This window comes from Streptopelia decaocto, assembly GCF_964273445.1.
Source record: "Streptopelia decaocto genome assembly, chromosome: 3".
In the NCBI taxonomy this organism is placed as follows: Eukaryota; Metazoa; Chordata; class Aves; order Columbiformes; family Columbidae; genus Streptopelia; species Streptopelia decaocto.
Genome location: NC_138656.1, coordinates 29,688,831 through 29,716,121, shown reverse-complemented (window position 1 = coordinate 29,716,121; position 27,291 = coordinate 29,688,831). Strand labels below are relative to the sequence as shown.

Genomic DNA, 27,291 nt, shown 5'->3' with positions numbered 1-27,291 from the left:
GTCCGTCAAGCACATAGAAGCATCTGGAAGTGCTCTAACAAGTGTGTGTGCCTCTCTTTATCTCAGGCTTAATTTTTGTCTTGACCACAAAATTATTTGTATGGGGAGAAGGTTTGGGGAACCACAAATATGGATTCTCTTCCCACTAGTGTTAGGTCTATGGTGCTAAAAAAGCAAAACCATACTGCTCCTCTTATGGCTGGGAAATTGTCCTGGCTTCACAGACAGAATTCACCCATCTGAGGAAATTGCTCAACTCTGCTCTCATCTCCAAAACTGCAGGAAAAACTACATTTACTTCTGAAATCTGTTAGGATTTTCCTCGAAGTACAGTGTCGGGGGATGATAAGACAACACTGTCTGTGAGCCAGCAGAACCTTTTTCATCCATACCCCCACCATTGCTTGCTTGAGCAGCAAATGTAAACAGCCATGTAATAGCTGAGGAAAATGTCTGAAATGAATTTGTGGCAGCGTTGCAGCTCTCAGGGGGGGTGCACTTGGAGCACTGAATCTGCTGGCATCGTCATGGCAGGGATTGTGGTCTGTCATGCCCAGAACCTAGAGTGGGTATGGGGTTTGGAATCTTCAACATGAGCTCAGATCATGACCCACAGAAGCTGAGGGTATGGGCAAAAGAGGCTGGGCATCTGGCTTGATAGTTGTATCAAACAGGCAGCCAAGGCAAGGGCATGACCAGAGAGAATCTATTCTGTAAGTCCCAAAATCCATGCTAAGAACTGCTGTCTGTATTGAATGAGCATGTAGAGATAGGGCAGGTTGGAACAGGGTTGTCAAGAGGGGAAGGTGAGCTGGGGAGGGGGAAGGCAGCAGGAGGCAGAAACCAGAATGATGAAATCGCAGACCTAGGGAAGGACTGGAATGTAGAGGAAGAAATGGGATCGAAGTTAGAGAAAAGACCAGTTATCAAGTCTAAGAAATACAGGTTGCTTGCTGCAGCCAAGAAGTATTGAGAGACTGGAAGACTTTCCATGTTTGATGGATGAACAAGCCATCAAACTGCTGGTCCTGTGTTGCTGTGGTTTATCTAGGACCTGTGGTCCTTCTGGAACTACGTGCGGGAGGGTGACACCCATATGCCTGGAGGAGGTAATGCTTCAGATAGGTTACTTCTGCCACAAGAGACTGTGCTGCCAGTTTGCCTTTGCCAGTGCTGTGGGAGACAGAGCTTCAGTCACTAGAGCTGTTGGTACAATGCTTTTTTCTTGCAAAACCCAGCCAGTGCCAGTCCTTCAAAAACCAATGGTCAGGCTCCAAATCATTAACTTAAAAATCACTTAATTTTAAAAAGTACACTTGGGAGGAGTTCACTCTTGTTTTCTATTTCTGGTGCCTTTGAGGATCTAGCTTGCCAGGGCTGTCTGCAATTCCAAGACCTAAACACAGACTTTTCAAGTGTGGATTCTAGGGGGTTGCTTACTTTTCTTCTTTTTTCAATGAAGGTAAGTGGAGTTGGGCTTTTTGAGAAGCGACTCAAGTCTAAGCAATCCTACCAGCCCCTGAGGTTCTGATGCAGCAATTACTACAGCGGAAAGCAGAGGAGGGGCTGACGCAGCTGCTGCTGCCTCCAGGTGCCTATGATGTTCCTAATGAAGTTCAGCAAGGGCAAGTGTAGGGTCCTGCACCGTGGGAGGAACAACCACAGGCACCGGTACAGGTCAGTGGTGGACCTGCTGGAAAGCAGCACTGCAGAGACGGACTTGGGAGTTCTGGTTGACAACAGGTTGACCGTGGGTCAACAATGTGTCCTTGTGGCCAAGAAGGCCAAGGATCTCCTGGGGTGCATTAGGAAAAGAGTGACCAGCAGGCTGGGGGAGGTGATCCTCCCACTCTACTCAGACCTGGTGAGGCCACATCTGGAATACTGTGTCCAGTTCTGGGAACCCCAGTTTAAGAAGGACAAGGAATTACTGGAGGGAGTCCAGCAGTGGGCTATGAAGATGTTAGGGGCCTAGAGCACCTTTCTTATGAGGAGAGACTGAGAGAAGCCTGGAGAAGAGAAGGCTGAGAGGGGATCTCATCAATGTTTATAAATGTCTCAAGGGTAGATGTCGAGAGGATGGGACCAGACTCCTTTCAGTGTGCCCAATGATAGGATGAGGAGCAATGGGCACAGACTGAACCATAGGAGGTTCCGTCTGAATATGAGGAAAAACTTCTTTACTCTGAGGGTGCCAGAGCCCTGGAACAGGCTGCCCAGAGAGGTTGTGGAGTCTCCTTCTCTGGAGACATCCTAGACTTGCCTGGACACATTCCTGTGCAGCCTGCTCTGGGTGAACCTGCTTTAGCAGGTGGGTTGGACTAGATCAGGGGTGTCAAACTCATTTTCACCAGGGGCCACATCAGCCTCATGGTTGCTTTCAAATGGCAGAATGTAATTTTAGGACTGTGTAAATGTAGGAGTAGTCACATTAATACAGTCCTGAAATTACATTCGGCCCTTTGAAGGCAACTGCAAGGCTGATGTGACCCCCCGTGAAAATGAATTTGATACTCCTGAACTAGATGATCTCCAGAGGTCCCTTCCAACCCCAACCATTCCTTGATTCTGTGTCAGAGGCAGCAGAAGCAGATGGTGCAGCTGGCTTGCAGGTGGGCTTTGAAAGCCAGGTTCATGCATGTGCTTTTGTAGCTTCAGCTGACTAAGGAAAGCAACAACAACAAACAGAGCTTGGGGGAGGAGGAATCCCTGCTTGCTTTCCCCTTGGGCAAGGGTGAGCTCAGAGGGCTCCCTCAGCCCCAGAGAACCTAAAGGCGGCCCTTGTGTTGCGCATTGGCTTGCGCTTAAGGGAGCAGAAGAGGGACATGTGACACCTTTTGTAATCCTAAGAAAATATTGTTGAGGATTTTCATTCTTCTTCAAAATTGTTCCTTCATCTCTTGGGAAGCCTATAAAATAAGAGTTGGAAGGGGAGAAAAATGCTGTTTATTTAAATGTAGGTGAATATTTCCAGTTCTGCACTGTAGTTCTTAAAAAAAACCCCATATATATATTTATATATCTGGCATGTCTGTGAATAGCTTTGTAAACTACCTCAGGGAGAAGGAACAGATGAAACCTTCACCTAGAACCAGAGCAGTTGTGAGAGTGTGTTCCTGTGCTCCTGTTGCAAACCAATGTGATGAATCACCTGCTTTCCACAGGTCTCGGTATTGTGCTTAGGAGCTGGTGTCTCAACTGAAAAGATAGTTGGACTTTGCTCCAAGTTATCTGGGGTTTTTTTAAGTTTTATTAGTAATTACATTACATATGGGGATCTTGAGAATTTCCTGTAGTACTTTGTTGTAGTCGTTTATTTGATAAACAGTGTGATCTTACCTGCATGAAATCTATGGTCTAGGAAAAACGTTGGCTTGATCATTTGAAAAAGATGGCAGACCTCTGAAAATCAGGCAGAGACTGAGACCAGCCCATGGCATGAGAGCTTGGTAAAACTGCCCAATTTTTCAGCAGAATGTAGTGAGTCTTGAACAACATAGTTCAACTGATCATGCTATGCTGTTAGAGATACAAGATCTGATGCCAAGAAATTATGCTTTTAAGCAGTGAAATCTGATGTACACTTAATTTTAAGTACTTCTGCTGGCCTACTGGGGGATGAGGGGAAGTTTTAAAAAAGCTGTAATTAAGTCCCTGTTCAGCAAAACAAAACTCGGACTATTGATGCAATCTGTGTGTTATCTTTCCAGCCAGGGTTTGGGTCTTTTGGGTACATAAATTGCGATATCACAGGTTAGCTGTCCAAGACATTCACACATGTAAGCGAAAAACACTAAAACCTCAGCCAACAGAAGTGTTTAGCTGTAGTAGGAAGTGGAGGGGAAGACAAGATCAAGGCTATGTTCCTTAAGCTGCTTCAATACGGGAGTGGTGAATGCTGGAAGCTCTTCAGAATGAGCACGCTAGCAATAAGGTGTATTCGTACACCCCCAAAAAAGAATGCCTGGCAGCACTGTTTTATGTTAGCTGTTAGTGATTACAACTTTTAAGACAGAAATGGATCTGAACAGGTTAATATCTCTAAGACACTGGCTTTTTTTTTCCCCACGTTCAGTCAGATGAGGGTCTGACATGCTGAGCCAGTCTTGGTCCAAGTGCCCCCAAAGATCAACAGGATGCTTTAACAGGGAGAGTAACAGACACACCACCATTGGCTCTTCACTGCTGGGTGTTGTGGGATTACTGTTAATTACAACAGATTTAGAAGCCTGCTCTAAAGATCCCATCTCTCCAAGGCAGCGATGATAGCCTACTTATGCAGGTTATTCAGAAGATTCACTGTTGTTTGTGAAGCTCAAGGGTGTCTGTAGGGCACTGGATGTGTCAAAGGCAGCTCTTAAAAGGATCAAGCACCAACAGCTTCCACACAGGCCCATCTGAATTTAAGTGCATGTTTGGAAACGAATTTCTTAATGTGTCTGTACTCCTACAGCATGATCAGTGTCATTATACAGGCAAAACTGGCAATTTCTGTAGGGAAAAGGATTGAAGTGTTTAAGAGCAGCATTGGGATGAAGGACTGGGTGGGTAAAGCAGAGGCTTGGCTCGAGGAAAGCCCATCATTCACAGGCTTGTCAGGACTGCCAGAACATGACAGCTCTTGTTACTGCCACAAAAACTGAAGTGGGGAACTGTGGCAGTTCAGCCTCTAAAATGTCGCTTTGTCAACTTAATTTTCTTTTTTCATTCTTCAAAGAGTAGCATTGCAAGAGGCACCCTCAGCTCCTCAGACAGAAATACAAATGGAAGCAGCGGTCTGAAACCCAGGACATGTTTCAGAAGGGTGGTCTGCAGGGCATTAATTCACCCTTTGAGGAAAGCTGGATAAACTCTGTGAAAAGGTTGATGGTACGGACCTTCGGCATGATACTTCCCAGCTCTCAAATATGGGTAACGTTTGTTTGTTCTTTTGTTCTTCAAAGATCAATGGAAACCTTTATTTTCTATAAATAATTTAATAAATACTTTTGTTTTACAATGATACAACAAATAACAAATTCATAGCAAACGAGTCACAAAGAATTTAAGATCAGTATACTTTAATAAGGTATCAGTGTCAAAATACATTTCCTTATCAAGTTAAAAGTTCCCATACAGTTATAATATTGTCAATAAGAATTCAGCAATATAGATTATGAAATAATTATGATAAAAAGTATGATTAATATTAAGACATGGAATATTTTTTTCAGAGTGTTTTAGTAAACTGTTAGGGTATAACATTTTTTAATGCTGAAACTACACAAATAAGAAACAGAAGAGCAGTATTCAAGTGTCTTGAAGCATTTAACTCCTTGCCACTGCAAATTTGTCAAATCTGGCTTGCCAATTTTCATCAGATTTTTGATGCTTACAATATATTTTTTCCACACAGTAGTAGCTTCACTTTAGGAGTAGATGATTTTTGGTAATAAATTCTTGAAAGATTGCCTACAATAGGGACTATCATTTTTTACATTATGTACCAATAACAAAAGATCTTCAGCTTTTCTAAGTACATGTGGTTAAGACTCACTTAACACAGCGAACTCTGAAGTGCTCTGTGAACCCAAGGCTCCCTGTCTGCAGGTGTCAGTGCATTGATTTAAAGCAATTTTATAAACCAGGCTTCAGCAGAATCAGAAGTCTCAAAATAACACACCTTTGTTCTAAGGTTCTGGGCCAGATTTTTACCTTTTGTACAGTGCCACTGTTCCATTTTCTTCAATGAAGCTATGATGATTTATACCAGTGGAGGAAACAAAATGATCTATCCCAACATATATCTAGGTCTATGTATTTTCAAGTCAGAACTGCTCACCTGCCTTTTATGACTTTATATTTTTTGCTGTTTAAATATGTTGCAATTTAACTTTCAAATCCCTTTGCTTTTGAAAGCATTCAAAGCCTTATTTTTAAAAATATGTGCATGACAACTAACAATATTTAGAAAGGAGCTCTAAAAAAGTCTGGCTGCCTTTTAATGACATTTCAGCTGCTGATTAATGTAAGGCAAGTAAAAATCGTAGAGACCTGCCTGCCAGCTATTAATCTCACTACACAATCCTTAATTCCTTTTGTCTACTTATAACTGAGTTAGCCTAATATGGTGGGAAATACTACTTTAACTTTTAGTTTTAACGATTCAATATTGCAATTATACTGCTAGCTAGCATATAAAATGAAAAAGGGTAACATTAATCAGAGGTGTTAGTACTGGCTGCTGGTCAGATTCCTGAAATATCAGCAATACCATAACAAAGACTACTAGTTCTAGCAGAAACAGCTCTTAAAGTTGTTGTGTCCTAGATATAGTAAAAGTACCAAGAGATGATTAAAAACTGACCCAGAATAAAATTTTTTTAAAAAATCTGTTTTGTGTAAAAAATAAAGGAAACAACAAAGAACAAAACAAGAAACCCCAACACAAACGAAAACACAGGTCTAAATCCTCCACTGGGGTAAATCTGTGGGAGTCCCTTAGCTGCAGCGATAAGCCAGGGTAAGGCAGCTGAGAATGTGGCGCTTGCTTCTGAGGGGAAAAAAAGCTCACAATGTGCAACTTTCACAGATACCCATAAACATTGCAGTTCACCATTCACATTTCTTTCAACAAAGTGTATAAAAATGAAGGGGAGCGGGGGAGGTGGAAGGCTGGGATTTTTCTTTAGTATACATTTCCAAAAGTTACGAAAGTTACAATACGATAAATGCTGGAAAGCGGAAAGACTCAAAGGATTTCAGTTTGGCAGATCAACAAAAAACTGTGGTTGGAGATCAAATTTGTTTCATTCAATCTTTGGCAATAAAAATAAATCTTTGCTGAACTGCAGCCAAAATATCCCATGATGAGGCATTTATACCACAGCTTTTTATTAGCATGAAATTTCAAGAAAATTTCAGAGTATAAATTACAGGTAATGAGATAAGGGGAGGGTAATCAAACTCTCTAAACAACACTTTAATTGCAATAGAGAAAATACAGTAGATGTATTTCTTTAATAAGAATAATAAAGTGAGTAACTTCAAAAGGCCACTATTTGGTAATGTGGACAGGTTCAATATCTAAGTAAAATCCTGTAAAAGTGTATTGGTATTAGAAATTGTCTACTTGCAAAAATATATTTAAAAACTGAAGCTGTTTTTGAACAGTATAGGCCACGGAATATTGCAGGATCGCTCAGGTTGCCTGGTCCAGTGCTCTGAGCAGTTCACTGCCCTGCAGAAGCGTAGAGCTGCCCAAAACGGGGACGTTCACCTCACAGTCATATCTCGTCAACTCGGGCAACAAGTAGGGTTCAAAAGAGGGTCCCAGCAGCCGACTGGTCATACCTGGAAAAGATGAGTGAAGTCAGTCATGGTGCTGAGACCAGAGGCAGAACTTCTTTCCTCTCCTCTCTCTTTTGTTTACACCAGTTACCATTTCATTTTGTGTTTTTGTCAATATGCCTCAAACCACCAGCAGTTACAGTTTCAGAGCAAACCTCTGCATTGAAGATTTGCAAGCGGGTCACACGGACAGCTGCAGTTTTTCACCTCCACCCCCAATTTAATTGTTCTCAGAAAAATGATATTGGTGCAGATGAGGAAAGCTGTAGTAAACAACACAGTTTCTAATTGACACCCACTCCCCTTATATGTTAAAAAGGACATATATTTGTCTCCTTTAGTTACTTATTTTAACTTTTAGAAGGCACGTGTTCAGACTCTAACCTATGAACCTCCCATATCAATGCTGCAGTGAAGTTGTTTAGTACAATTTAATCAATTCTACATCACAAGACATGAGTACGGACAGAGGATGACTGGACCTCCAAGCTAAAATGTATTAAGTTTAATTGAAATGAAGGGCAAAAATAATTTTTCATCATATATTACAAATGTAAACATTAAAGTTTCACACTAAACAACAAAACTAATTTTTCATTCTATGAAGCAATACATATTTGATTCTTGGTTTATCAACCTCCTCTCTATTTTTTCCAAGTGTTTTCTTTCATGGAATCAGTACTGGAATGTAATACCAACATTTTCCAATTTTTGTATTTGACAGCTCTTACCTGACGTTTTATGAGCTGTCTGGACACCATAGTCCTGATACTGGGAACTGTAAAACGAAGGGGGAAACGCTCCTGTTTTCAAATTCTCACCAGGACTTCCACAGGTGGGTGGTGGTTGTTGCTGCTGCTGCTGTTGCTGCAGTTGATTCATTGTTTGGCTCAAACCTCTTGAGTTACAGACAAATTCATCTGATTTACATTGCAGGGAAAAAAAAAAAAAAAAAGTTAAATTAAACCAGTGTAACAATTATAGTAGATAAGACTAATTCAACGCAATCCTCCGCGTCATGGTCACGCAGTGTGGGCATACCCACACCTTGTCACAAAGGAAGTCCAGAAACAGCACTAGCTCTAGAAGCAGCATGGCAGGTACACTTGTGTAAGGAAACACATATAGTAGAGAGAAAGTTAGTTCTAGCTCTGAGACGTCTCACCTTGGATCAGCATGAGGTGCAAACCTATCTCCACTATGGTGATCTCTAATACCTCCAAAGCAAGGTTGTGAACATACCTGAAACCATCTACCTTGTAGCTATCAAACGTACCTTAAATTGTTCAGTTCTTATTGATACCTAATCCTTAATTTTGGCTTAATGTAATATTGAATGAGGTTATTTACACTTCTTTTTGAAGGAGTTTCTGTTTCTGTTCAACCTGTCTTAAAATTTGTTTCAATACTTAACATTGCAAAACCACTTTCTTTTGTCTTACCAGTAAGAATACTTGTGCTGAGAGCCTTCTTTTCTGTAACCAAGGAACAGTTTTCCCCTTTGAGAAACTTCATTCTCTTCCACATTAGGTGAGATGGGTTTATGACAGATGGATCTCCCTAGAATGTGAAGAAAAGTAAAACAAATAATTACACCAATGACCACGGTGAGTTCAAAGTTGCGAAGGGGATGCATTTCTTATGATTACCCCACTCAGCTGTTGCAATGCCTGTTCTTCATAATCCAGTTGTCGCTTCAGTTTCAAACTGTTAGACAGTGCAATTCTCGCCGGGTTTATATCTATGCCTCGTTGCCCAAAGGCATCCAGGGGCCTGTGGAGAAAAGACCTCTGGGTGAGTGAGCAGGGAGGCAAATCTAAACCATCTTTTATACAGATCCTTCTTTTATTCAAGGTGTCTGACACAGGACAGCAGACAGACCTCAAACAGATGTTTTTATTTCCTTTTGTTAGTCATCCTACAAACTTTGGAAACTTTTTACTTTTGGGATCAACGACTAATGAAAGTCTGGCATAAAAAGCCTCTAGGAATCTCCAGACAGAATTAGAAATGCCATGGAAAATAAAGTCATGTGATTTTTAAGGATAGGATTTTGAGAGCCACACCTGTCCCTTTGCATCCTAAACATGAACACACAGGGTTGCTGTTTGGGGACAAACTCCCTCTTTCCAGATGCACATTCAGACACATTCAGTATTTCTGTCAACAAGAAGAAAACCCAGAAAGCAAACTGCAGGTAAACTGCAGAGCTTCATGGTTTAAAATGACCATTGCTATTTCACATATGTCCTCAATGTTTTAGCATGACCAACACAGAAGACCCACACTGCATGCTACCCAAGAGCTACAGAGAAACTTGTAGCTACGAGAGGAAACTTCTAGGACTGTAGCCTCTGCCCTACATCTCATCTCATGCTGTTCACATGTGTAAGAAAGTGATTGAGGCAAAAAAGGGCTGTAGAAAAGAAGTCCCTGTAATTTCAAATCTTAGATGTAATATTTACATGTGCCACAGTAAATGTTCTTTTATCCCTCCTTTTCCCCTGTTTTCTGTTGTGCAAAAAATTGGTGTAAAATAAGAAATTATGCATGGGTCCTAGCTTACTGCTGGACCAGTAAGCCTTTTCAGAATTTGTTTATAACTGCATAAAGTCAAGCAGGCTTCCCAAAATTACTTGGGTCATTATCTTTACCTGACCAGCAGGAAATCCATCCATGCATCCTTATGAGCACCAAAAAAAATTAGCATCCTTCTGCTTCCCCTAGGATGACTGCCACTGGGAGAGCACCACACTAATTTCCCCAAAAGTGCAATCTGATGCTCATCACAACAATTATTCCAGCTGAATTGAGAAAACTTTTCAATAGCATGACTCCTCCCTACCCCCAAAATTCTTTTCTGAGTAAAATACATAGTTATACCCCCCAAAACGCTTACCTTTTTTTATATATGGGCATGCTGTGAGAATGTATTGGTGGCCCTGAAGGGGAACTCGATAGGGATCCTGAGTATTTATCCATGAGTCTCCATTTAGCAGGAACATATTCTAATGGGGGATCAGGTGGCCACTGGGTGTTTGGTCTTCCTCCCATCGAAGACAGGGGAGTGCTGGCTTGATGATGGTATGGTGGCAGCGATGACCTACTCACATTGTTGAAGAACACTGATGACAGGGACCCGTGACCAGGGTTCATGTTTTTATTTGATATCTGTGGGCAATATTTCTCTGGGGGAAACTGATTCTGTGAAGCAGAAGCAAGGGGTTGGAAGATGGAACTCATGCTACTTAGACTCTGCTGGGTATTTTGTGCACTTTCAGAGAGAGGACGTTCTTCTTGGCAGATTGGGCTGAGCTGGAAATCTTCTCCATCCATAGGAATGTAAGGAGCCAAGGTTTCAAGGTCCAGTTCATTGAAGTCAGTCTGCATAAAAGTAAAGTTGATGAAGAAACTAAAAGTTAGTAATAGTTGTGGCAGTTAGTGTGATATGAAATACTAGTAGATGTGAAGCTGAAAAAATCACTGTATGCCCAATTTACCTACATGAAACTGGCCAGCACCTATTTAAAGATGTCTTATTTCTATGACTAGCATACATGTACATCATATCATCATCAGCAAAATATGACAAAAAAAGAAAAAAAAAACCCTCTCAGATAAGCAGTATTTGCCAAAGGAGCTTGCATGCAGCCTGCAGCACCACTGTGATTAGAACTAGATCTTGTTTTTCATTGAGCTTTGAATAACATGTCTGCCAGAACTCTACATGTAGTATGTAGTTCAACCTCAGTCTTTTTCATGCTAAAATAGAAAATACAGCTTTCTCATAATCCAGCTACATGAAAAAAAAAATGCATCTAAAAATGCAAAAGTTTAAAAAAGTGTAGTTGGAAGAACTCCATTGCACTTAAATCTGTACTTTTTATTTCCATGGAGAACTAGTCATATTTAAATTCATTTCTCTTGGCGTTTGACCAGAGCTGAAGAGAGGATGAAATGAATGTTGGGCCACTAGTCAGCTCATGACAGGGACACTCTTCTAACACTCATTTTTCTCACCAGGCAAACCTGCTGATGTGGTGGGACACACCTGAGCAAGCAGATGCTGAGTCTGACAAAACTGAAGCTTGCACATGTCAAGTCTTGCAAGGAGTTTGATCTTGATCCACATCTTCCTCCTATCTGTCCACTCTTTTTATTGCTCTTAGTCCTGTTTCTATGTCAAAACTTAAATTTCTTCAGGATATCGACTACAGCCTACCTGTATCTTACTCAATCTGCAAACTGGACTGGCAAATTGAAGCACTTCATCTGGGCTCCAGTCCCCCCAGACTTTCTATGGGATTAACTGAAGGACCTGAGTGTAAGGTCTGAGCTTCCAGTCAGCAATGCCTGCTCCTTTCTCTTAACTATTGAGAAATACAAGCTCTTAACAAAGGCATTTCAATTCACTACCTAAAATTAGTGGGCTAAATCAAGCCTCTGCTTTCTATTCACTTACTGTAATGCTACAATAGTGGAGAATTAAGAAAGTTATTTATAGAGGAATTTTCTATACACACACCCTGGTTAGAGTGCAGAAGACTGGCACTTTATGTTACTTCATGTGCAAGTAATTGTCACATTTCTCTGAAATCCTCCAAGAGGAATATATCCAAAATGACAGTTTTCATTTTGTAGTTAAAGGAGGCATGTACTATGAGGGGCATTTCTTTGTCACGTTGAAGTTTTGCAAGAATTAGTTTATTTATATTTTGTTCTAGAAAGGATGTTTACTTGCTAGTCATTAGGCCAGATTTAAAAAAAAAAAATGCTGCTGCTTATATTCTTTATCCAGTCTACAGAAGCTTCCAAATCGTGAAAGCGCTCTGCTGCTTCTTTCTTCTTAGCAGTGCCAGCACAGTGACACCCTAAGACACTTTCTTCAGAGAGTTACGGGTAGCAACTTACACCCCAGCTTTTGAAAGTGTGTATTTTTGTTAGTGTTGTGCATCAAAGTTTTGGTGTACATGTGCAAATGCAGTTCGCATGTATGTTACTACACCTGCACATACAGCAGATATCTGTACTATCTGCTAGCAGCGGACTGATTTTTATGGCTTTTGGAAGAGAGAGTAGTTCCTTACCTGGGAGTTGCACTGATTTTTTGATTCTGTGTCCATGGCAAAGAGTTTTTCAATCACCTCAATCTTAAAATCTTCATCCACAGAATTGTAATAATCTCCTGGGCTGCTTGGCTGCACAGAAATAAGAATTTGGTATAAGCAGCAAGACAACCACAGTATTGGCTTAGCATCATACAGTTTATCCTTTGCTATTCAGTAACAGATCCTTCCTGTGATACCAGGCTGTATATATAGTGTCCTCAGAACCCAAACTGTCCATTTCTATCCTATGCTTTTCTCCAACAATGATTACTTGTCACTACAAAATTTGACAGTTATACTGATTAACAAAGGCACTCAATACAGGAACCTGGTTGTCATCTTAGTTTAAATGTTTCGTGTGTTTTGTTGGTGGTGGTGGGTTTTTGTTGTTGTTGTTTGGTTTGGTTTATTTATTTGTTTGTTTTGGCAACTGGGAGCAGCACCATGAGATGTACACTATTAAATACTTGTGCCAAGAAGGGAGATGCTTAGAACCACCTCAGTGTCTTTACTAAAATTAAAATTGGACATCGTCTAGTCAAAAGCTGGCTAAGAGTGGCTCCCACTCTTGGGGGCAATGCCCTGAAAGCACATTAATTCTTTCAGTGAGGAACTCCATGGAGCTGCTTTCAAGCCTCAGTTGCATAAAGTTTCTGGACTGGAGCCTACAGCTTCCAGTTAACAAACAGAAAGAGGCCATATGGGTCTGGGGTAATGCTTCTAGTGCCACACCATTTTACATTGGATTTTTATTTAAGACTCACTCCATGAAAGGTGGTAGCATGTTCTTCTACTGGTTATTTTTATAGGTTATAGTAATTACTGTGGGACAGCTACTAGAAAATGAGGATTGCAATGCAGAGAGAGGATGCAGGTCCAATTTGATGTTTTTGCTATTGATGCTTAAGATAAATGCAGTACAGGAAGGACATAGATAGACTGGGCCTTGTTAATAAGCAATGAGACTGCCAGCATGAAAACATCATCTACATATATTGATGGGACTTACATACAAAACACAGCATGCATTTTTTTTTAAAAAAAAAGCTCCTCTTACCGTGGAACAGCTACTATTGCTGCTTGCGCTTGGAGTACTGCTGCCAGGTGCAATCTGAGGCATTGTAAAGGACGGTATTGTCAGTGTTTCACCTTGAGCAGCATGGCTTTTCCCTTCCGCTGGCCACGCTTTGTTTGGTGTCAAAACAGCAGTGGTAAAGGCAGGGGCTTCCTCAAACTTCTGTGTCCCTGCATGGAGGTCTAACAGTATTAATAGACACTTTTAGGTTGTGCTGTGTTATGATATAATTGCAGCTATTCATTGAAAGTAAACACTGTTCCTAGTTGCCATGACAATAAGTTGGCATAGACTTAATGCATGTTGTTTAGTCAGCAAGAAAGCCTGATTCTGCTCTCATTCACAGAAATTTTCCACTGGTGTGAGCACATGGGCTCTTACAGCCATTACTCCTGATTTGCACACACAGCAAACAGACCTTGTCTGTTAAGCTCCTAAATGGAAGCTCATACGTGGTTCTTTGTTACACAAAAATTATTTATACAAATACTAACCAAAATCCAGGGAAATAATGGCATCGCCGGGTGTTGGTGCCAGCTGAGCAAGTTCCTCTGGTTCCTCCTTTAACTTAGTAAACAAGAAGTCACTCTTCTCTGTGCTGGGGATGCCACTCTCATAGGCGGTGCTCATCGTCAGCAGGTGAGGCTTGAAGAGTGATTCTGTTTGGTCCATGGAGAACACGATGTCGTTCTTCTCAATTTCACTGACAAGAAAATGGGTTTTAGGTATTTTGCAGCATAAACTCCCTAAAGCTGGGGCCCATAGGAGCATTTTGGCCACTCGGTGGCAAGCCGGGCTCCCGCCAGGCGAGGCACCGTTCCAGCGTTGCTGAGCACCACCAGCTCAGATGACGCAGAGAGTGTGGTCAGGATTTCTGTGGGAATACTCTGGGCTTTGTTGCTGTGCTTTGTAAAGGGATGTAGTTGAGGTTATACTGACCCAGACTATCACTTAAATAAGTATTTCCTATTTTAGCCCCATCTAGGACCAAAAATACTTGGGTTTTGCCAAACAGAGGCAAAACTCCTGATTGGTTCTGATTTTTGAAGCAGAAAACAGCTTCTCTTAGCAACAAAAGAGACAATCACTACTTAATTTTTTCTTTCTGTCACAGAATTAGAAAAACAAAACATATTAGCAGTTGTGTTACACAATAAAATCAGTGCAGGCTTTATACTCTGGTGAATCAGCACAGCAGCCATTCTGCACAAGAGAAAGGCTGTGGTGTATTTCAACAGCGTGTATGGGAACAGGCATGCCGCATTTTTCATCGAAGTCTAACAGCAGTAAACAAGACTGAACAAACATGACTAAACTGATTTCAGAATAACAACACTGAATAAATAGACCCTTCAAAAGTTCCTCTGATTATTGCCTTTCTTCCAACACATAAATACATGCATGTTTTTGTGTCCCACAGGACTTACCTCAGCACGTAGTTGACACAAACGATACACTGAGGCTGCAGGTTGCGAGTGTTGTAAATCACCGTCCCCTGAGTCTCCAGCCATACGTATCCACCATGCTTGGCGAGCATTCGGTACTGCCCCGTCACTACTTGACCTTTTGTACACACTGAGAAAAGGGGGCAGAGAGAGATAAATAATGCAGCAGGACAGGAACACACAATATATAATGCTTGTTTTAAATAAACCCACTTCTGAGTTTGCATTATGCAAAACCATATTAAGGCATTTATTAGCAAGGATGCTTAACTTTGTGAAGATTCAGCCATTTGAAATATAAAAGGGGCTGTTCATTTGAGGTTGCCTCTCCAGATTGGAAATTTGAATTCTTGAGATGGTCTGAGTATTTGCATCAGACTGTGAGATTTTTTAAAAATTTAATATAAGATCCTCAAAATAATGCCTGCTGACGGCATGTTCTGTGAGAGTTCCTCTCCTAGAAGTGCTTCAGTTTGGGCTCCTAAGTTGATCTGTAGAAAAGTGAATTTATTCAGGAAACTGTTTAATAGATTCCTTATTTAGGTGATGGATAAGCCTGAGACTCAGATGATTTAAAAGCTATTCTCACAAAAAAAAATTTTAAAATCTCATGGTTTGAATCTATACCTCTTTTTATACCTTAGAGTGAGGAGCTGGTGATATCAACAAGAAGAAATGTCACTCTTACAAAAGTATCAAAATTAAGAACAGTAAATGGGACTGTTTTGCCTATGAGAAAAATAAAGCTGAACTACTGTACTTCTCTGTCTGCTGGAACTGAGCCGTTCCTCTGCAATAGCTTGAAATTAGCTGCTGAGAAGGAACCAAGACCCATGTGATAAATCAAATAATGTTTATTTAACTCAAAATGTGTTTTTGAACTGGCCTTTGTTTTTTAAGCCATAAACTGACAGTAATACAACTCGGGTTTAAAGCTTCATCTAGGTATTGAAAGGTTGAAATGCCCCCTCCTAAATATTTTGTAATATTTGAAGAGAACGAGTTTTCAGTATGGAGCTTTGAACTACTGAGATGTGAAGTTTTATGACATCTTATCTGTTGTAAACCCATTCCTAAAAGCAATGAATATTGTCATTCAATTCACAGTTGTCAGTTGAGGAAAAATATTGTTGATGGCAATAAAATTAGGGCTGGAGTACACAAGCAGTGCTGGCACTAATAAGGGTCTGTATTTGTAAGCAGACATAGTTGCACTGAGTAGCAAAAGTGGGAACTGGCTCAACTAAACTTTTGACCACATTGGCAATCTTGTCTTTTAAACAGCTTTTACGCCTGAAGACAGTATGTCATCGAACTAATGCCCTAACAGTTATGCAATTTGACTCAGTAAGGCTGGAAACTTGATTCTGCAGGTTTTGTACAGAAAAATTCCTTGTGAATGTGGCCATTAACAGAAGCTATTTATTGTCAGTCTCTCCTACATCACCACCATACAAATGTACAAATCCAGGCCTGTGAAATGCAACAACTGTTCTGCAGATAATTGTTGCTGTGTTTATCCTTCTGTCTCTGGAGTTTGTTTGTTTTCTGCCTAGGAGTATTTAATCATCCTTCATTTAATTTATTTAGACAAAGTAGAACATTACTTTTATTGATTAAATACTTCTGGTGGAACAAAATCAAAAGGCTTTCATTTCAAAGTGTTTTAGTGACTGGACTGTTCTGCTCTGCTTGTGAAACATAATTACACTGCTTCCTAATCATCAGCTCATCAATAAGAGTCACAGTGTAGGCGCCTGTTGCATTACAAAGAAGCTTTTTACTGCTTTAATCTTTTTTATTATTATTATTCAAAGCATGTCATGTTCTGATATAATAAAGTACAGCAGAATCCCTCCATGGGGTAATCTCATAAATTACTAATACACTCGCAACTATTGACTTTGCTATCAACGCTACATTTAAGGTTCTGCGTTCAGAGTGAACTTCTCACTTCTCTCTTTTTTTTTTTTTAAAGTACACATTACCTGTATCTTTATAGAAGTAGTAACATCTCAGTGAAACAGGCTCCAAATTATATTCCTTATCTTTGAGTGGAGAAAGGGGGAAGGCAGGGATGAATTTAACTGAACACAAATTTTGTTTTTTTTAACTGCTGTGAGACATTTAAGAACTATGATTTACTTGGAAGGCTTGTTGAGCTTCTGCATATTCACTGATGTCAACAGCAAAATTCCTATTGGCTTTAATGGCAACAAGACCTGACCCTAATAATCTATAATCACTTCCATTTAATCACTGCATTGGAAAATATAGCTCTGTGGTCAATCTTTTGTGTAGATTTAGGTAACAAGACAGAGATTTTCACCTTGCACAACATGTGAAAAACTGGGTATGCTAACTACTGCTAAACACATTCTAATCTTCCATTTGATGATGACTGATTAAGACTTTTGTACTCTATATGCAACTATACTTCCAGCCAAGAACACAAACACTATTGTGGCTTGCTTCTATGTAAGGCTGTCATTTCACCTCAGGAGAAAAAAAAAAAAAAAGAGCAACTAACTGCAGTACAGCCAAACTACAATAAGCATGATCTATCACTAAATTAGAAGGAAGGAAAGGGAAGGACTTCTGCTGCTATCCAAGAGACTAATTTTTGAGGTTTCACTCCCTCCCTTCAAACTTTAGTCTCCTTCCTCTATTTCCTATGCATCTTTACAACACTAAATGGTTGGCACTGTCAGAATTGATGACTGTATTATTGCATTAATATATACTCTATAGATAGAAAATTTCTAATAAAAATTATTGTTCAATAAATACAAGTGTGCTGAACATTAATTTTGAGGTGGATATTTCCATGTATAAAATGAACATGGCCAGGAACGACTAATAAGTTCTGCATAGCTAGATGCTAGGGAGAACTAGTAAGTTGTGTATAAGCTATATACCTGCTTGGTTACCCCATGCATTAGACAACATCTCAATGGCACACGTTATGAAATCCTATTTGGACAGCTTATGTGTTTTCTCAAGTCACAGCTTGCTGCCACTTCACCTATGTGTTTGTTCTCCGAGTTGGTGAGAAGCCGGACTGTCCCAGAAGACATGGGAAGTATTTATTTTAGAAAAACTAAAGGGGTCGAGTTTGATGGAGATGTAAACTGATGGTTCTATTGTGGGCAACAGCATTTAGCACAGATTTTGGTCCTGTGCTTCCGACAGTAAAGATCATCCATGCTGATCCTGTGCTATGATAAACACTATGGAACAGTTTGATCCTAAATATTTGTAACCTGTGCAATGCACAGTGCCTTGAGCATTTTTGCTGGTATAACTCACCCCTCTAAGCTTTCCCCTACCTTCATTCTGCTTCTCTGTCAGTCCTCATGCCCAACAGCAAAAACTTGTAGGACATGGCTCTTTTCAGTAGGCACAAGTGGCATCTAGACATAAACTCTGCACTATGTGAGGTGAATAGAATTTGCTAGAGTGAGGAGAAACCTCCATCAGTGCGTGGTCAACATGGGTCCCAGAAGCTCTCCAGAAATCTTTACTTGGACAAGTACCACTTCAGTGCTCTCATTTAATTAACTGGATAGGGATAACCAACAAGGGCTCACTCATTCCTGTTACCAAAGAGACTGCCAGCTCTCATTTAATTCCCTCCCCGGTGTTGTCTCATTCTTAGAAATGCAACACAATGATTTAAAAGCAACACTACAGCACACCCACTGGTTTCTCAGGATGACCCTCGATAGCCCAGCATAGGGTATGGACAGCCTATATCTATGAGTGTCACAAATTCCTTTTCACTGTTAAAAGCATGAACACATTACCTGAGAAACAATTTTAACAAATACATTCCCAGAAAAACTCTCTACAAATATAGTGTGATTTCTTTCTTTTTTTTTTTTTTTTAAGCAGCTCTGGAAACAAGATGATTCATACCAACACTATTTTACAGCACACAACTTTAATCACTGCCAAGCATTCTTTCAATTAACATTTCGACTCAAAGCTGTCCTGAATCATTGCCATTAGATCTAACACATATTCTCTTTTCCTCTTAAGGTCAGACAGTTATTCTTTGCTGCTACTTTTCTCTGGGAAGTACAGAAATACTCTCTGTAAGTCTGTTTGGTGGACAATTCCCTACAGACCTGACCTACGTCATGGGCTTTTTCTTGAGGACTGAGACCTTGACCATAGTAACTACAAAGCGTTTTTTTTTTTTTTTTTTTCTTTTAGCTTGTGGACCATAGTCTAGGAGCTTTGCTTTGTTTTTATAAAAAGAGTAGCAGCAGACATTTTAGTGACGTGTCTCTGAGAACTCTCCCATACACTAATTCAGTGGCTGTAACAGCCCAGGGTAGGAAATGTCATTTGTACATTAGTGCACCATGCTGTCTCCAGCCATAGCGCCAACTCTGAGGACAGAGACTGAAGACTGAAATCCAATAATCTTAAGACACCTTATGTAAGAGAGAGAGGAAGTGTAACTGTATGGCCTGCTGAAGAGAGGGAGCAGATTGTGGATCTCATCTCTGCTCCTGGAATAATTTGGGTACTTTACATTAAAAACAGTTTACATAGGCATAAGAGTAACAAGAAGAAGCTGTTCCTAGCAGTATATATTATTTGTATAATGCATGTCTCCTCACACGTCTGCTTTGGGTAGGGAAGATAGCTGTTATTTGGTAGCAGAAGAAAGACATTCAAAAATACACTGCAATAAGCTCTTCCTATTACCCTTTACAGCTGCTCTTCCAGTAAAGACACTTCTCAACAAGCTACTACTGCCCAACTCAGCTTTCCAGATTTTCAGCTGATCCTTGTATTATCCCTTAGAGAGACAGTGACTAATCCTCTCTACCATCCAAGTTTAGTTTTAATCGTGACAAAAATCAGACCCTGTAAAGATCAGCAGCAGGTTTGAGGTAGACAAGCACAGTAGCCTGCAAGTTTTCTTTCCAAGTGTAAATACTGTTCTCGGAGAATATCTTCACAGAAGGTGCATTTGTATTTTCAGCTACTTATTGAGGTAATGTCAAGCTGTGCTTTATGTGCAAACTATGAAGAAAAATAAGAATGTCACTTACAGTTCTGGTGACTCTTGGTCATACTCTCCGAGTCCAAGGCATGGTAGAACTCATAAGCCGAACGGCCCAGCAGCTCCTCTGGATGGTATCCAATCAACTCTGTAATTCTTAAAAACCAAATATTTTAAATTCAGGTTGCCTTAGCCTTATGCTTACATGTGTAAGTCAGCTTTCAGCTGTAGTCCTTAGACTAACAGAATTAAAACAACAATATAAGAAATTCTGAATTTTGGAACACCTTAGAGGCTGGAGAACACTTCTGATCACGTTCAGAATAAATTGCCTTTTACTACTACTGGAATAAAAATTCCTAGGGATGTCATTACATGTGTTGCATCTTTTCCCAGGCCTATCGCACAGTATCTCTTATGGAAGGTCTCAACTGGAAAACCATTGCTGACAAAGTTCTCAAGTTGTCCACTACATACAGAAACTCCTAACTACCATCATTCAAATTCAAATGCATATGATGGGGCTAGTGGTTGGCACCATCAAGTTTAAAAGTATGCGTACATTTTAAAAAAATACACATAAAAGGGTTAAATCACTCCTTAATAAAATAAAAATGCAAGGTGAGAAATTAAGGACAGTTAAAAGAAAAAAAACAGCTCTTCTACTTAGTGTTTCTCAATTATATGAGAATGTAAGCACATCGATTAGGTTACTTGGGTAACTAATCCACAAACTAAGTAGGATTTTACACAAAGAAAGCTATGATCTCAAAAACTAGATTTTTTCAGAGCCTTTCTGAGTACTCAGGCAAGACAAGAATTCTCACAGGTTTTTGAAGGAATGAAAATAGGTCAAACTGATTATTTTCTCTGATGAGGGGGTGGAGGAAAAGAGTTCTTTTTTCCTAAATTCAATCTGAAATACCGTTGCATACAACTTCACAGGAAACCAGGTTAGTAAAAAAATAATTCAAAATTTAAAATATCGTGTCTTCTGGGAAAATAAGAAAACATGCCTATTTTCCAAGTCAACAACACTCCTGGATGCCTTTTCCTAGCTTTTAAACTGAAATAACAAACTGTAATGTAGCACAGAGCAGTAACAGAAACAACTGCAAACCAACTGCTAAGCTTTCATAAACCCTCAAAAGCCAGGTGGTTTGCAAGGAATGGTCACATCTTGCAGCACGTCACTGCCGTCAGTGGTAGTGCCTGGTGACTAACTCCCTTGGAAAGGCTTTATCTGCCCCCACCACATTTCATTAGTGCCGTTGCTGCTTTTAAGAGACGCATCCTCCAGTTTGTGTACTCCCTGGAAGGAAAGCCTTGGCCCAGCCCTCCAAACACAAGCGTGTCTTTACAAGACAGACATGTAAATACTGTAAAACAAACAGAGCAAGAGCATGGTATTCATCTCCCAGATCCCCCTCCAGCAAGGGAAGACACAGAAGATGGAACTATTTTGTGTATGGTTTGAAGGCCAAGGCGTTGAGTCAGCTTTTCCCTCGCCTCCACAGAACTGTAATAGCTCATACCCCCGGGACGCCTTCGTTCTGTCACTCTGGAAACTGCTCTTTGTCCTGATTTCCATGGAACGAACCTGGGTTTTAATGGTTTAGTTGACCAAAGACTGTAGCGGGTTTTACTGGGTTCCCCCTGAAGACTTACTCTCCTGTTTATGTTTACAGTTTTATTTATGCTTACAGTTAGACTGAAGGGGAAATTTTTGAATCAGGTTTCAAAAAGAGTTGCTTTTTTGACTCTCTTCACTGACAAGCTTCTGAGCTTCTAAACTGCGCCTCAGTCAAATCTGTAACTTTTCTCTGAAACCACAATTGCTTTTTCTTTGCTAACAAAAGCTGAAGTTCTAATAATGAGTTGGTCATCAGCAGAAAACAAAAAGTACAGAAGGAGCCCTAATAAAAGTAAGGCTCCCAAAATACAGCTGCTGCTGGCCTGTATGCAGTCAGCTGGGACACTGGTGTAAGTGGCCAGAGGCTTTTGCCAGGGCTAGTGTAAATATACAGTCTTTAAAAACAGAAACTATGGCCTTTGGCTATATAATGGCATAGTGCCATGAAACCATCCCGGTTAGTTTGGAGCATGTCACAAGGGGAAAGCTTTTAAAATCCAGGAAGTTGAGGATTTACTCTTAATCCAGTCATTGGGACCTGAGAGCCAAGTGAGGGTTCAGCTGGGAGAAGGAAGAGGAAATAAAAATAATGGAAGAAAAAAAACCAAAACAAAACCAAAAAAAAGCAGCATCAAGTACCAAGCAGCACCACTGCAAATCCAGAACCACGTTACTGCCTTCCTGGATGTCAACAGTGGAACCGAGCAAGCAAAAAATGTGTGTTACAGCAGGCTGAGGGACACTTAACTCATCATATAGAAACTGCAAACTCTATGCTAAATTGTCTATTATGATCCCGTAAGACCCCTCTCAAGTTGTTCCTCGCTGTTCATAATGAGCACACTCACTATAAAATTCTCTTCTTGTCATTCCATGGCACAGAACAACTTATGGTGCAATCCTGCTGTGACAATGTTAAATTTAATTAGATCTAATATAATCTTGGATGAAAGTTAGCAAGTGGTGGGCTGGTATCTTTTTACTACAACCAACTGAAAAGTATATTAAAAAACAGAAAAGGATATCAAAGAAATACCCACAAACCCCACAACATTGACCAAATTCTAAACTCATGCCTGCTAACAGTGAAATACTAACCAAGAGTAATTGTTTTAAAATAGTTACTAAGAAAAAATATAAAAAGGCTAAGCAGCCTCTATGACCTTGTCAACTGATCTGTTAATCTATTGCAACTATTCAGATTAATTACATTTCTCTTTAAACAGTCCTGGGAGTTATTTTTTTTTTTCTAATATAGAATGTTTCTTTGTCCCATCCTAAAAAAATCCGTAAAACTGGCTGACAGTGTTTCCTAGATAAATTTTTGAATACCACTATTTTATAACAAACAAGAATTGTTAACAGTATTAGTTGGGGTGCGTGAACTGGTAGATCACACCCTCCTTTAGTCCTCCTCTGATGTTACTGACCCTGAAAAGCTAAAAAAAATCTGGTGGGCTGCAGGTGGTGCAGGGCTGGAAATCAGATTAGCCAAATGCAGGGCAGCTATTCCTGTCTCCATCATAACCGTCCTGTGACTCTTCTGAGGTGTTTGTGGAAGACCTGGCCCCAGCTGAGAGCCCGAAGAGCACCTGGGCCAGGAGGCTGCGAGGGCTTCAGCAAAGGTCCCTGCACTGACCTCACATGAGCATCGCTTTGAGGTTCATCAAGTGAGGTGCACCCTCCAAACCCCGCCTGCTTTCCGGAGGAGCCTCTTAGCAACATGAAATGCCAGGTGAATGCACAGAGGTCCACGTGCAAAGGAAAAAGCATCCTATGGAGCTATGAGGATGAGGAGTACATAACTAAGAGAGTAACAGAAATACATATGCCCTGTGGGACCGAAGAGTCATTTACAAAACCTTAGTCCACAACACAAGTCTTCTACTTTTGCTTAGACACCAGACAGAAAATTGCTCTTTGTGCAAGCTGTGGAATGACAAAATTGGAAAACAAACTGTATGGTGGTTTTGGATGGCATTCCTGCCACGGTAGGCTTTGTGTTACCTTCACATTTGTAAAAGCTAAATTGGTGCTAATTGGATAATAATCATTTTTGTTGAAGACAGGTGGGCTAAGAGGCTGTTTATTCGCCCGTTAACCACTCATTTCTGAAAACACAAATACCTTTGGGGGAATCCAATATTGCCAGACTGGCCCTTCAGTTTTCTGAGCTAAACATGTCACCATGATTTACTGAGGTCAAAATCTCAGCAAGAGGTGGGCAGCAGCCCTCTGCAGTAGCAGATCTGTTCCAGCTACCGCTATTTATATGCTTTTTGAGCACTGCTTCAGTTTCTCTTAACACGCCCATTTCTTAGGATGTGGAGTAAAGGCAAAGTTTTGTACTTAGGGTACAAAACAGAGAAACAAGTAATTTGAATCCTATTTCTAGATTTGTACAACTTTGCCCTACTTTATCTCTTTGAGACATGGCAAATCAAACAAAACTCACTGCTTCCAAGGCTACATCTCCTACGAGATGAGCTATTTCAAGTGCTTTGGTTATTCTTAAAATTGTGCTTTTCTGTCTCTTTATAGGAGCACAAAGCTTTTTATTGTATACCATTTCTTGAGTTAAAATAGTATCATAAGAACCATCAGGACTGAGAAGTCATGCTCTTTGTGAAAGGCTGCTGTAATGTTGACTGCGCATAAAAAAAATATTTGGGTGTATATTCATCTGGCTGTGTGTGGACTGTGTGTGTGAGGGTGTGGATCTCTTAACAAAGTCTTTTTGTATTCAAACTGTTAACCAAGTTATTGAAGTTAAATTGGTCTTGACGGGAACAAACAAACAAAGCTATACTTAAAGCAGAATGAGTAAAAATTAAAAAAGGAGAAAAAAAAAATAAAGCCCAATACAGCCACTACACCTGTGCTAAATCACTCTGCCAGCCTGCTAGAGCAAGCAACAGGGCAGCACGGCAGTCCTGCCAAGGACACACATTTCCTCTCAAAACTATTCATGGCTGCTTCTACATTAACCCAGGCCAATGAAAAAACAAAATGCAAAATCCTGGGACCCTTGTCCATTCCTTAGAAGGACAGTTGGCCTGGTCACATGTATCAGACCTGCTAGGCAAAATAAAATAGATGGGTACATTAAAAACTTCACCAAAATTCTCTCTCTCCTACTCATTTGGTCTATCTAAATCCAAGTTTCATTATTAACAAAAGAAGTTGGTAATGTTTTTTTAAATATGACATATATCAAAAGCCAGTTTTGCCAAATATGGATCTTTGGCTTCACATATTATCACTTCACTGTTGTCTCCATACTGCATTTTGCCTCTGAGCAGGGATGGAGGGACAGGAGCTCCTTTCAAATGCTTATTTGCATTCTCACCTAATTTTAAAATATTCCCCAAATAAGTCAAATGGGAAACTGACTTAAATCTTCATACCAGGTTCTGTGCCTGCAGATTTGTTTGTTTTAAAGGAACATAACTGGAAGCACAATAGAACTCAGTTTCCTCTCAGTCAGGCACAGCCTGGATCCCAAACGTACACTCATATTAGGGGAAACTTAATTGCAACCAACACCATTGGCATTGCATCTTCCTGCACCATCCTGTTCTGAACCATCATGCATCCTCCATCACTCCTTCTTCTTCTTCAACTCTTCCATTAAAATGTTCCAATTGAAAAAAAGCAAAAACGAGTACAGCTAATCGGGTTCCTTGTAACCAGGAACATACAATTCCCCAAAGCCAGCCATGCCTCCAAAGTAATGGAGAACATACACTTTCCAGTGTGCTGGTGCCAGGGAACTGGTTTCTGACACAGCCCCCGCAGTTGCCGCCTGCATATCTCACCCCGTGCAGGATAGATTTGTTTCCTTACCCTTCTCTCCCCCCACACATGCTACCCACAGTAATTACAGGCAAAGAGCTCTTCCCTTTCCCCTCCCAGCACCCCAGAGAGATCGCAGGGATGAAGGTGAAAAGCCAACACCACCTACAATGCCACCTTACCCTCCCTGCTTTCTAAACCCTGGTCCCCTCCAAAACACAGCATATGGTTTTCCTCTGGTAGGCATAAACCATAAAGGCTAAGACTGGATGTGCTGGAGCACCAGAAGTAGCTTTGGGGTATTCTATCAAATTCAGATACACTTTTCACTTTTGTTTTGTGGATTTTTCCACCACAGAAACATACTGACACTATTTCTATCTACCTATTGCCCCCACGGCCCTGCACAGGAAGATACACTGAGCATCAGCTATGCCACCAGGGTAGCAAAATTGCCTTTGTACAAAGACTTGACCTTTTTTTCTGAATAAAACAGCCTCACTGGTGATCCTCCCTGACACAAAACATTGTGTAGCTGAACTAAATCCTCACTTGGATTACTGAATTGTACCACTGATCAGCATTTCCGTATTACAGCTAAAATAATCCTTCCTGTAAATCACTTAGCCAAGGTAAGTGGAGCAAGGGAAATGGCTGAAGCAGGCATTTAACAAAACAACGTCTTTTTATTATTTATATCTCACAAACCTTTCTTTACAGCCTCATCACCTTGTGAAAGCCATTTTAAGAATACAAACATATCCTACCTAATCACTGGCAAGTCATGGGCCCATATATAAAAAACTGGTTTTGGAAGGCAAAATGTATGAGCCAGCATCTCACACATTTTAAATGAGGTACGGCCAGTCTTGCCAGCCTTATACTGCATCTGTCCTGTACCCTCCTGAGGAAAAGCCAAAAGAATCAAGGCACTCCATGTCAGCCAACTAGTTTTTGTTATGAAGTGTAAAAGGCCTATATTTTGCAGCAATCATGAGTTTTCCGACGGAGACAACAGATACGATCCTCATTTTCCTCAAGGATAAATTTCAACTTCATGTACAAGGGCAGCTCTCCTTTGTACCCACTTAAGCTTCACACTAAAGGCATATTGCTTCCATTAGTAAGGTCCAGCATGCCACTAAGGTACTTCCTCAGAAATCCTAGAGTTTCTTCAAACTGAACTCTTCAAAACCAAAAACCCAATGCTCCCTGGAAGCAGACCTGTCCACACCAGTTGAACTGCAAAGGGGATACTCGGATCGCTGCAGAAGCCGGCTAGAGGAGGCACGCTGCCCTCAATGATATCAGCCCTGGTCTGCAAAGACACACTCTTTTACAGAGAAATGATCATAGAATCATAGACTAGAATCCTAGAACAGTTTGGGTTGGAAGGGATGTTCAAAGGCCCAAGCCCCCTGCAGTGGGGCAGGACATCTAATAAACAAGCTGTGTCAGCCCTGCTGTGTTGCTGCAGAAAGGCCAGAGCAGGTTGAAAAGGGTTTAGGCATCTGACTGGCACATGCTGCTTTTCCTCCTCCACTCCGCAGTCTGGATTTACATTCTTGGCATAAGCTGCTCCTTCGATGCCATTTGTCTAGCAGCACTGAATTTGATAAGAACAGCTGAGTGTTTTGCATTTTTATGTGTCTAGTGATGTGTCGTCTGTCAGAGAGAAATCAACATCCCTCTAGGATGGAACCAAGAGCCAAGAGGATCTGCTGGGAAGAACCTGAAAGGTTTGTGAGGTCTCCTCCTTGTCCAGCCTGGCTGGCTTTTTACAACTTTATCATAATCTCAATAAAACATGAAGGAAACATCCAACCAAAACTATTTAGTAAAAGATGTGATATTTTGTTCCCTGGTTTTAAAGAAAAATCTCTGAA

At 40.6% G+C, this 27,291-nt stretch overlaps 1 protein-coding gene across 4 annotated transcripts in view; it reads right to left on the bottom strand.

Annotated features, from left to right (window-relative positions):
• Positions 1-5,040: 5,040 nt before the first annotated feature.
• The window catches only part of EPAS1 (endothelial PAS domain protein 1), a 78,076-nt gene continuing 55,825 nt past the window's right edge, over positions 5,041-27,291 (bottom strand). For 2 of the 4 annotated variants that reach the window (XM_082049202.1, XM_082049204.1), the window contains 10 exons: positions 20,027-20,133; positions 14,940-15,087; positions 14,007-14,215; positions 13,495-13,682; positions 12,417-12,527; positions 10,229-10,713; positions 8,979-9,102; positions 8,772-8,889; positions 8,061-8,249; positions 5,041-7,332 (listed from right to left, as the gene is read on the bottom strand). In XM_082049202.1, the coding sequence (XP_081905328.1) occupies positions 7,181-7,332; positions 8,061-8,249; positions 8,772-8,889; positions 8,979-9,102; positions 10,229-10,713; positions 12,417-12,527; positions 13,495-13,682; positions 14,007-14,215; positions 14,940-15,087; positions 20,027-20,133 (1,831 nt within the window). In that variant the 3' untranslated portion in view covers positions 5,041-7,180. Of the gene's footprint in view, positions 7,333-8,060; positions 8,250-8,771; positions 8,890-8,978; positions 9,103-10,228; positions 10,714-12,416; positions 12,528-13,494; positions 13,695-14,006; positions 14,216-14,939; positions 15,088-20,026; positions 20,134-27,291 lie in introns of all 4 variants that reach the window. The other 2 variants (XM_082049201.1, XM_082049203.1) reach the window with 1 other exon arrangement.